Source organism: Corvus moneduloides, chromosome 28 (assembly GCF_009650955.1).
Source record: "Corvus moneduloides isolate bCorMon1 chromosome 28, bCorMon1.pri, whole genome shotgun sequence".
Classification (NCBI taxonomy): Eukaryota; Metazoa; Chordata; class Aves; order Passeriformes; family Corvidae; genus Corvus; species Corvus moneduloides.
Window position 1 is genome coordinate 3,091,450 of NC_045503.1, and position 11,615 is coordinate 3,103,064.

General features: G+C 63.3%; 1 protein-coding gene across 1 annotated transcript; it reads left to right on the forward strand.

Annotated features, from left to right (window-relative positions):
* The first annotated feature begins 2,712 nt into the window (after window positions 1-2,712).
* On the forward strand, window positions 2,713-10,450 carry FSTL3 (follistatin like 3). Its single transcript, XM_032093031.1, has 5 exons — window positions 2,713-2,828; window positions 4,759-4,944; window positions 7,740-7,955; window positions 8,969-9,196; window positions 9,287-10,450. Exons 1-5 carry the CDS (start codon window positions 2,771-2,773, stop codon window positions 9,337-9,339), a joined length of 741 nt encoding a protein of 246 aa, XP_031948922.1. The 5' UTR covers window positions 2,713-2,770; the 3' UTR covers window positions 9,340-10,450.
* Window positions 10,451-11,615: the final 1,165 nt, after the last annotated feature.

Below are 11,615 nucleotides of genomic sequence, written 5' to 3' on the forward strand. Positions count from 1 at the left end.
CTCGCTCCGACAGGGAAATGGCAACATCCAGGGCCCTGGCCAACACCTGCCCACAGATCCACGCCGGCGGTATGAAACCTCTGCCCTGACCCTGGACTCTTCTTCTCAATAGAACGTCTTGTTGCAAATTGCAGCTCTAATTGGTTTAGCAGAGTTTAATTAGCCTGAACTGATGAGAGAGGCGAGATTCCCTCCTTAAAGGAGCCCAGCAGCAGCATGCAGCAGCTGGAGTTTGGGGGGAAAATGGTTGGGTCTGAACCTTGTCCCAAAATCCTGCTGCAGCCCTGATCCAGCGTAGCACCAGTGCCCAGAGGAAAGGTTAGATGTGAGGCCACCATTCACTGTGCTCCAAAAGGCTCCTTTGTCCCTGCTCCAGTGCCTCCTGCTGCCCCCAGCCCCGGCCCAGGGCCTCCTCTGTCTCCTTCGGGTGCTGCAGGCTGCTTTCCTGCAGATCCCGGGACAGCTCCTCACCCCACTTGCTCCGTGAGTGCTGCTGGGGCTCAGTCACCCCATGGGGTGTCTGTGGGGTTCAGGGAGGCAGTGTCACCCTGTGCGTGGGGCTGGTCAGTGGAATTTTGCCCCCAGTTTTGCTTGAGAACCAGCCTTGGCCCTTGCCTGTGGCATCACCACAGGCAAGTTGCTTTAGCCACAGCCAGGGTAGTGGCAAGCAAAGCCCCCAGCATGGTTTTCCTGGAAGCAGGGCAGCCTCATCAGGATTCTGAGCCCCCTTTGCCTCAGGGACCCACTTCCCTCCTGGCCTCCAGCCTCCTCCTGCCTCACATCAGGAGCCTGGCTGCTCCCTTACAGATGCAGCAGCGCCTGCTGCTCTGAGCAAGGTCTGACCCCTTCCCCGCCAGAGACGGCGGTTGTGCAACCCCACTCGCAGCCAAGGAAAATCCCTTCCTGGCCTCTGCGAGCTCCTCTTGCATCCTGGAGCATGTGCGTGAGTGCATCACCACCCGCTCGCTCACGGACATCCCGTTGGAAGTTTGGCTCCCCAGCCCTCTGCCCTTACATGGGCAACTGCTCCGAGGCGGCCGAGTGAGCCTGGGTCACGCCAGCCAGGACAGGGCCGGGAGCAGCGCCAGGGCCAGGGCCAGCAGCACACTGGGAGCCTGGTGGCCAGGGGCTGCTGGCTCTGTCCTTTCCCCCAGGACCCTTCACTGTCCCACGCTGGGTGCTCCTGTCCCCACCAAACGCTCTCTGGAGGTGCTGGGGACTGCAGGGCTCCTGTACCTGTGGATGGCACCAATGCCGTCTGGGGTAAACCCGGCCGTCCCCATTCCCGACCTGTCCCTAGGGTGCAAAGGGCTGTAAAGGGAGAAGGGAGGGAAGATATGCCTTGGTGAGAGCCAGCCTGCTGGCTGGAGGGATGGAGGGAGGGATGGAGATGTGGCAGTGCCAGTGACACAGTTCTCTGTCCATGCTGGCACATGGCATTGCACCCACTCCCCCTGTCGTGGGACCCAGGCTGCTCCATGTCCCACTGGACCAGAGCTGTGTCCAGCCCCATCCCACGCCAAACCAAGCTGCTCGTGCTGTGCTGGCACCACTCAGAGCCAGGAGGCTGCTGCTGGGCCAGAGGGGTGGTGCAGGGTCCCGTGGGCCTTGCGGCCGGGGCCCCTCTCTGAAAGAGCCCGGCTCAGCCCTGCCGAAAACATGACCTCAGCTGGGGCCAGTGCACGGGGTGAAACATTGCTCAGCTGCGTGGCCGGGAGCTGGACAAGGCACTTGGGGCTGGAGAGGACCCTGGGCTGTGGCAGAAAGCCCTGTGCCCCCAGCGCTGTGCCTGGGGAGCGGGGTGACGGTCCCTGGTGCATCCTGACTCCCCTTCAGACAGGTGGGTGATCTCTTTGTGGGGACACCAAGCAAGGAGCAAGGCCAAACCTGACCTGCCTTGCCCTGGGTTCTCTGCTGCCCTCCCCTGTCCTGCTGGGAGCCCCACAAAGCCTGGGAGAGCTGCAAAGCCTGGCAGTGCTGGCCCAGCTGCAGTTCCCCAGCCCAGGGGAACTGTTCAGGAGCCAGATGAAGCAGTCCTCGTGGTGATGGGGACATCTGTGGAGGACAGGGGCAGCACGTGCCATGGGGGTACGGCCCCACAGTTCTTCTTCCCCTCCTTGCCTGGCAGGGCTCAAGGTGGTGCCTCAGTTTCCTCTGAACCTTGGCGGTGATGTTGGGTACCGGCCGAGCTGTGGGAGCGTTTGGGGAGCAGAGATGAAAGGAGCCACATGTGAGACAGCCCACACCGTACCCCTGCTGCCAGCCGGGGCTGCTTTGGGAGGAGGAGGAGGAGGGCAGGAGGAGGCAGATTCGGGTTCATGCGAGGATGGGTGGGGAAGGGACAGCCGCGCGGGCAGCACAGGGTCGTGCAGGGGAGTGCTCTGGGGTCCCCCACGCCGCGGGCTCTGCCCAGGCACTGCTCTTCTCGGCTGCACCCCGATCACGGGGAGCACCCCAAACCTTCCCCGACCCATCTCAATCCCGGGATGCCGGTCCCCGCCCTCTCCGGGGGACGCACGGACACGACCCCCCCCCGCCCACTCGGTGACGATCAGACCCTCATTGCCTCCCCCCGCCCCCCCGCGCTCATCCCCCTCGCTGCCCCCCGACTCCACCGCCGCTGCCCCCGCCCCGGCCCCCCCGCGCCGCCCCGCCCGGTGATTCACGCCGCCCCGCCGCTTTATAGCTCAGCCGGCCTCGCCGCCGCCTCACAGCAACAGGTCACCGGAGCGCCCCGGCCCGTCCCGGCCCGTCCCCGCCCGGCCCGGCCATGCCGCTGCGGCTGGCGCTCTGCCTGCTGGCGCTCTGCAGCCCCGCCGCCGCGCACGGTAAGAGCCACGGGGGTCCCGATCCCTGCGGCGGTCCCGGCGCAGTCCGCCCGCCCGCTCCGCCCCGGCCGCCGGTAACGCCGCTCCCGCCGGCAGGTGTTCGGGGCGGGGGCGGCCCGGCCCGGGGTCGCGGCGCCGTTATCGGGCGGCACCCCGGGACACCGCTGTCCCGTCCCGCGGGGCGGATGCCGGGCTCTCGGCGGCGCAAACCCGCTTTACCGGGAGGAGCGGCGGCCGCCGGGTTCCCGGCGGTGACGCTCGGGTGTCCCGGTCCCCGCCGTCCCTCCGTCGGGCGGGTCCCGTGGCTGCGCGGCGGGAGCGACCGCCCGGGTCCCGCCCGGCTCCGCTGCCGCGTCCCGGATCGCGGCGGTGCCGCTGCCCGACCCCGGCATCCCGCACCCTCGTGTGTCCCGGGGGATCCCCGTTCCCGGGCTGCGGGCGGCAGAGTCGGCTCGGGACTGCGTTTCCCCAGTGGGACGGGCCGGGAGCGGGGCCGGTCCATGACCGGGGTGTGGAGTACGGAGCTTGGACCCTCCCGGTTCCGCTGCCGGTGCTAGCGGCTTTCGCCGTGCCTGGGCGGCGTCGGGACAGTGGGAGACGCCGTCCCAAGACCCCGGACCGGGGCTCTATCAGTCCTTCCCAGCGCCTCGAAGCCGTGCGGTGCTGCCGGTGTCGCCTCTCCCGCAGCGGCGCGGGAGTTTCCACCTTCCCTTCGCACGATGCTGAGTGTTCCGTGGGGAGCGGGGGCCGCGCGGTGTTGTAACGGGAAATTGGGCTTGGAAGAGCAATTGGACAAATCCGTGCAGGATAAAACCCCGATGCCAGCCGCGTGCTGGAGCGGCTGGTGCTGCCCGGAGTGTCCAGGCGCTGCTTCCCGCAGCCCGAGGGTTTGCTCCATCCACGGGCTGGGAGCCCCGTGTGCTTGTGACCGAACCAAAATCCTGTGCGTGGGGAAAGAGGGGGGCACAGGGGGTCTAGGGCGGGGGCGGGCTCCGCTTTGGAGCAGGGTGAATCCTGCTTAGGAGGGGAACGACTCCCGCCTGGCAGCGCAAGACCCGTCCCTGCCCCCATCCCTCCCTTCCATCTTTCGCCGTTTAGCAAACCTCAAGCACAGCTAATGAGAGCTCGAACCCAAATAAGCGTCACAAGAGGCTGGTTTGCAGAGGCGGAAATTGCAAAGAAATCACTCACAAAAAAAAAAAAAATCATCTAACTGATTTGCTGGTGGGTCACGGAACAAACAGGCTTTTGAGTCAGAGGGATCCGGTGCCGCGGGTCTGGCCCAGACCCAAGGGCTGGGGCAAGTGCCCTGTGCTCCAGCTGCTGGCTCAGATGCTCCTTGCAGAGGCCGTGGGTGTCGGGCTCCCGTGTCAGGGAAAAATTCCATCCCTCCGTGGGGCCACTGGCACATGCCAGGAGATCCAGCCCTCACGGCAGCCACCCACTAGCCTCACTCTGTCTGCTGCCCTGGGCTGGGACCCCCTCTCTGTGGGGCCAGGCAGAATTTGGGCAGAGATGCAGGCAGAGCAGGGCAAGGGGGAGGCAAGCTGCAAGCCCAGATCCTGGTTGGCAGGCTGGGCATCTCCCAGAGCATCACGGGGAGTGCTGGGATAGCTGGTCCCTCCCTGTGGTCCAAGTGCTGGATTTGGAGCCTGTTGGCAGAAGAGGGCTGGCAGCAGGTCGCAGGCATTGGGGTGGCCATGGGGGCACTGAGTTGCCATGCCAGGGACCCTTGGGGGTGCCTGCTCTGGGACAGCTCTTGTGCCACAGAAGCCAGCACAGAGCATCTCTAGGTTCCTCAACTCATCCCAGGCACTGGAGTGATCCCTGTGCCTCTGCCCCAAGGTGGTCCAGCCATGGCCAGGATCTCACTGCCCTTCACAGGGGCTCTGGCACAGCAGGGATCCCTCACCCTCTGCCCTCTCCGCAGGTGGAATCTGCTGGCTGCAACAGGGGAAGGAGGCCAAGTGCACCATGATCCTGAAGACAGGCGTGACGTGGGAGGAATGTTGTGCCAACGGCAACGTGGACGTGGCCTGGTCTAACTACACCTACCCAGGCAACAAGATCAGCCTGCTGGGCTTCCTGGGGCTGGTGACCTGCCACCCCTGCAAAGGTGAGCGGGCTGGGGGAGGTGAGGGGCTGTTGTAGGGCCGAGCTCTGCCCAGGGAAAATGTGTGGAGCCCTAGGGGCAATACTTAAGAGTCTGCAGCTCCGGCTGATGCAGCAGCACAGAGCTGGGCTGCCCCTCACCAGACGGGGCTCTCCTTGTTGGTCTGGGACAGCACAGGGACCCTGGGGACTGCTGACCCCATGCTCCTGCTGCTGCAGCTCCTGGACGGATGCTGCTGTGGATCAGGGCTGGCGGGACAGCCTGTGTCCCCCGGCTGCTCTCGTTTTGAGTGTATTTTAGTTGCTCTCCCAGGGGAGTGGGATGCATGACCCAGGTCTTGGCTGGGCAGCCAAGTGCAGGGAGAGGATCTGGGGCTGGCTGTTCCCAAGTTAACCCCTCTGCGCTGGGGCCTCCCTCCCCTGCCCTCACCACGGCTGCTCAGAAGGAAACTTCATCAGGTTTTTCTAAGGAAAAAAAGATCTATTTCTTCCCCTCCGTTGCCCCTCGCTCCTCCCAGCGCGTGTGTGAAATGGCTTTATGTAACGGGCAGTTCCAGAAGTGGAAACTCTCCAGCTGTGAGTTCCAGCCCCGCCAGATGTTTTGGCGTGTGCCAGAGCTGCGGATCCTCCAGCACTTGCGTGGCTGTGTGAGACCACACTCAAGGACCTGCTGCCCGCAGGAGGCAGGAGCAGGGCTTTGGAAGGTCATGTTGTTATTTGCTTAAAGGGGAAAAGGTTTTTAACAAAACCATTTCCCCCAGTGCCCTGCACCCCTCAGCACTGCCACAATGGCAGCTCCTCAGGCCCGTCCTGCTGCAGCTTGGGGTTGCACTCTGCACCAGCCAAAAGCTGAGCGAGATCCTGGCCCTGGCCCCATCACTGCTTGGAAGGAGCTGGGAGCACTGGGACCCTCTCCAGGGGCTCCCCTGTGCTGGAGGCAAAGTGCAGTGGGGACGGGCAGCCCTCAACCAGGAGTCTGCACCCACCTCACTTATCTCTGTCGGGAGGCTGGGGGACACAGTGGGGGCTGCTATTGGCCACAGACCATGGTGGGGGCTGCGTTTCCTGGGGTTTTTTGGTGTCTGGCAGCAGGATCTTTGAGGAAACCGCTAGAGAGCCTGGCCAGCACGTGCACCACAACCCCCCACCCGCAGCCAGCCCCTGCCTGTCCCATCCAGATTCAGCTGGTGCTGCTCCTCACCAGGCTCCAGAGGCCTTGGAAGAGGGCGGATAAGAGGAGCTGTGCTCCCACTCCCTGGGCCTGTGAGGCTGGGAGAGGTTACTCCAGGATAAAGTGGGCTGCAGCCGGGGCAGCCAGGGATGGTGCTGGCCGGACCCTGGGGGCTCTGCAAATGGGTCTCCGGGGGGAGGTGGAATTCCTGGCTGCAGCTGCTGGGGACACGGTGTCCCCCCCAAGGACCCAGTGCAGGGGGAAGCCAGGCTGCAGGGTTGGGGTCACGGGCGGATTCTCCAACTGCTCCAACTATCCCTTGCTGGGATAGTCTGGATGATCGGACTCTGCTCTGCTGGCAACATCTCAGAGTGGAGGGTGATGAGGGTCTCGTTTGCTCTGGCAGCTCTGGGACATGGAGCTGTCCCCCTCTGTCCTGGGGTCCCCCAGTCTCAGTCTTCTCTTCCCTGAGACAGGCCCCAGCTATGGAAATCAGGGAGCAAAATGGGAAAGTGTTTCCCAGCCGGGAATTTCCCCCAGGGACAGCTGAGCCAAGCAGACAGGGAATTTCCCCTTCCTCCTTCTCCTTCTTCTCCTCATCCTCCTCCTCTTTCTCTTTCTCCCCTTCCCCCTCCTCCATGTCTCCTAAGGTGGCCCACCTCCCACAGGGAAATCCCCCTCCGTGCCTCCCAGAGCTCCCAGCACACACCCTGTCTGCTGGGATCCTTCCTGCTGGGGGTGAATCCCCATCTTGGGAAGCCTTTTGGTCCTGCCCTGCACTTCTTTTCGTGGCTGCTGACGGGTCCCGGCAGTGCCTCTGTCCTGGGAGCTGTGGGGGCATTGGGTCCTTTTGGGATGAGGGATGTGTGTGCTTTGGGAGGCAAAGGGGAGTCCAGCTGCCCCAGCCAGAGCCCCCCATCCCTGCTGCTGACCCCTTTGCCTCTCCCTGCAGAGGCACCAGTGTCTGGGTCCCTGGACACCAGGATGGGCCCCTGCTTGGAGCTGGCAGCCCCTCTCCATCCCCGCCGGCGTGGGCACGGTCCTGGGGCACTGGCAGGACCCCCTGAACCTGGCCCCCGCGCTGGCCGGGAGGTGACCCGGGGGGACAAAGCATCTGCCTGTCTGGGGACCGGCGCTGGCTGCTGCCTCCCGCTCTTGTGTTCCAGTCACGGAGCGAGACAGGGCCGGGCATTGTCTGCTGGGAGCGGCATTCCCGATCGCCCGGACAACTCGCGAAGTTCCCGGCTACTTCTGGTGGAACTGAGGCCTTGTAGAGATAGATTTTTCCATTGCACAAGAAAAAGAAATGTCTCCTTCCAAAGAATAAATAGATGGGAAGGAGTGAGCGAGCTGGTGCTGAGCAGAGCCGGGGCTCCGGCTGGGGTGAGCACTGAAGGATTGCGTGGAGTCGCAGCCAACGACCTGCTCCTTGGAGGAGCTGAGCAGATCCAGATGCTGCTGGGCCAGCTCGGCGTCAGCACACGTGCCGTGACCCGGGGGGTGCTTGGGACCACAAGGGCAGTGCTGTCCCACTTGGTGTCACACTGTGGGGCTGGGCAGGACGGACCCTTCCCTGGTGGGGGGCAGCCAGTGCCACGTCCTTATGTGCTGCTGCCCTCTGTCCCCAGAGAGCTGCGAGGGGGTGGTGTGCGGCCCCGACAAGGTCTGCAAGATGAAGCACGGGCGTCCCCAGTGTGCCTGTGCCCCCGACTGCTCCAGCCTGCCCCGCAAGCTGCAGGTCTGTGGCTCCGATGGCTACACCTACCGGGACGAGTGTGACCTGCTGACGGCCAAGTGCAGAGACCACCCCGACCTCGAAGTGATGTACCAGGGCAAATGCAAAAGTAAGGTGCAGTCGTGCCCCTACCCCACTGCGTCCCACCCCCATCCTGTCCCTGTCCTGTCCCCATTCCCTGTGGGACAAGGAGGGAAGCTCTGTCCTGGTGCAGGGCCTTGCAGGACATGGGTCTCAGTGCCCTTTGAGGGGACGCTGCAGCTTGTTGGTGCAATGGGGTTTGGTCTTGCTGCGGGCTGAGCAGTAACAGTCCCTAAAATGTCATTTACAAACGTCAAGCCCCTTTTTTTCCTCTTTTGTAAAGAGTGCAGCGATCCTCCCAGCCCTGCCAAGAGCTGTCAGAAGGATTATGGTTATTTTTCCAGCCCTCCTTTCTGGAAGGCTTTGCTCTGGACTGCGCAGGAAAACATGGGGCAAGAAATGGGAGTTGGGAGCTGCAGATGCCAAGTCTTCCAATCCATCAGGGAAAGAGAGGAGGGTGGAGGGACGATGGGGGTGCATGAGCCTCCACCCGCTCCAGCAGAGCCCCGGGCAGGGCCTGATCCTGCTGCGCAGGCTCCCTCCACCCCCGTGCACCCTCGCTCCAGCGCTGGGTCGGGTCCAGGGTGACCCTGCCCTTCCCTCTCGCCGAGGCCAGCGCGGCGGCTGCCAGCCTGGCCGCAGTGGCTGCTGTTTTCCTGCCAAGGCACCTGCGTGCGGCCGCTGGCCCAGCCGGGTCCCGCTGCGCCGAGCGGGCTCAGCCCCGCGCTCCGCTGCTGCAGCTGGACCTCGGCTCCTCCCGCGCGGCAAAGCTCGGGCCAGGGCCGAGCCCAAGGGCTCAAGGTCATGAGCTCCTTTGTGCTCAGGATGCCGACCCCTGCCAGCCCCTGACCTTGGGAACAGCCCCCATGGGGGACATCAGGACCCTCCGGTCCCTAGCTCTGCTCTGTCCCCTGGTAGGAAAAGGTGGGAAGGGACTGGGTTTCCCTGGGACGATGCCCGAAGCCTCCCTGGGGTTCTGAAGGAGCCGTGGGAAGGGGATGGCTGTTCCTGGGGTCACTCCAACGCTGTGCTTCCCTGCAGAGTCCTGCTCCAGCGTGGTGTGTCCTGGCACCCACACCTGCGTGGTGGACCAGACGGGCAGCGCCCACTGCGTGATGTGCCGGACGGCCCCCTGCCCCGAGCCCACCAGCCTGGACCATGCCCTGTGCGGCAACAACAACGTCACCTACCCCTCGGCGTGCCACCTGCGGCGAGCCACCTGCCACCGCGGCCGCTCCATCGGCGTGCGCCACTATGGGAGCTGCTCAGGTGAGCAGGGCAGGGCAGGGGGCAGTGGGCACCGACCCCCAGTGCCTGCTTGGCCCTCACACCCCCCTCACCACTTCTCTCTGTTTCCAGCTGCGGCCAAATTCTCCGCAGAGACGGACAGCGTGGAGGAGAACTATGTGTGAATCGTCCCTCGGCCGAGCCGGAGCCGGGAGACAGGGGCATTATGTGTATATTGTACAAACCATATACCTGATATTTATTAAGATAAAAAGATCCTTATTTATCCCTGTGTATGTTAAGCAGTCGCAGGGGGTTCCATTCCCATCCTGCTGGCCAGGGAGCAGGGGAGGGGGCTCGTGGCCGCAGCAAGGCCGTGCTGCCCTGGGATGCTCCGGTGCCCGGCAGAGCTCTCCGCTGGCCGGTGCCCTTCCTTGCTGCTGGCGCGGAGCGGAGGGGTGTCCGTGGGCCCCCCCCACGTGTCCTTGGCCGGCAGCCCTGGGCCTATTTATTTTTGGATTAATTCTCGGTACTCTGCTGACGTTTCTGGCCAGGACCTCGAGGTCTAGAGGGAATCTGCGCTTTCGCCTTCCCTGAGGGGCTCGGCCCCAGCTGCCAGCGTCAGGAAAGGCAGCGCACGCTGCATCAGATTGGAGAGAGATAGATATATATTTTTATATATATTAAAAAAATATATGTATGTTATTGTCTCCTAAAGTTTCAGCATGTGTGTGTTCAAATGGATTTCAGTTTAGGTTTTCCTAGGCCCACTCAGACCAAGCTCCCACCATCTTCAGAGGCGACGCCAGTGCTCAGAGGGCTGCAGTGGCAGCCCTGGCTGGGGGGCACAACCGTCCCCCTACCCAGAGCCCATCACCTGGGGCAGCTGCCCCCAGCCCTCCTAATCCCTGCCTGCCAGAACAGCTTTGGGCACAGCCCAGGCTGCGGGGGGAGCTGGCCCTGTCCATCCCCCCCGAGGACCCCTCACCGCGGCTGCGCGGCCCCACACCCCCTGCTCTGCCCACACCTGTATTTATTTCTACTCCTTCTCTCATTTCTTCTGTTGTCACCTGTGTAAATACCAGCTCAGCTCTGACACCAAAAAGCTCTTGACTTTATATAAATATCATATATATATTATATGTAAAAATACCTTATTTTCTATTTTTGTATGATTGGGTTCTGACCCCCAAGGCAGACACTTTGGGAACATCCACATTCCCTCTTCCATATTGTTGGGGCATTTTACGGCTGTGTTATGATTTGGATTATAATTAAAAACCAGAATAAACAGTGGTGCATGTCCGGTTTTGTTGGGCAGGTTCTGGGGTCGCAGGAAAATTTTCCTCCTTGGGGCTGTGCATCCACACCAGGGTCTGGGGATGTGGGGAGCCCCCCGCAGCCACGAGGAGCCGCATCCCATCTGCTCCAGCTGCATGCTGGGGTTTTCCGAGGCTGCTCTGTGCGGTGGGAGGGAAGGGGAGAGCGGGGAAGAGCAACCCGCGACGCAGATAAATCTGTTCCCAATCTCGGGCCGTGCCATGAGGGTTTGGTATTTCACAAAACAATTCCTGCCGGTAATTGGGTCCCGATGTGGGATGTTTCCCGGGCGGCCGCCTGCGGCTTGGCACGCTGAGCTCCACGGGAACTGCTGCCGGATCCCCCTCGGCCACATCCCCTGTGCCGGGGGCCGGCATGGCACAGCCCCTGACCCCTGCCCAATCCCTTCAGAGCCATGACCAGCCCGGGAGCGCATCACACAGAATCGTGGAACCATTTAGGTTGGAAAAGACATCTCAGATAACCCGGGGCATGGGGGGGGGGGGGTTCTCCTACAGCCCCTCTCTGCTCGCCCAGCTCAGCAGTGTCCCCCTGCTTTTGGGTGTAGGGGAGTTCTCAAAACACTGCCCATGCCTTTCTAGGTGCCACCACACGCGGTGGTGTGTGGCCTGGGGTTCCTCCACGGCCGCCCGCAGTGCTTCCTACCCACGGCAGCTCCCGGTCCTGCCCGCCCCGCCGCAGGGTTTGGCCCCCGGAGCGGCTGGCGGGTGGCTGCGTGCCGAGCCCGCGGGCACGGGCTGCGGCAGCAACGGCAGCTCCTGTGATGAGCGGGAGATTTCGGCTTCCAAAACACGGCTGTGAGTCAGGCGCCGCCTTCCCACCGGTTTTTGGGTGGTCTGGGACAAGCCGGGACAGGCGCCGGCTCTCCAGGCTCCCTGCCAGCGCGGATGCCCTCGGGCTGGCAGTCCTGTCCCGGCATTCCAGGGGGTCTCTGCCCCACGCTGTCACTGCCAGCACCCCACAGGGATTTGGGACTTCTTTGGAGGCTGGCAGCCTGGCAGGGGTCTGTTCTCTGCTGGATGTCCCCAGGGCCACCGATGCCTGCGGCTTGCATCTCCTGACCCTGCGCAAGGCCCTGCAGCAGCCACGGCGTGCCAGCAATTTGCAGATAAAACAAACA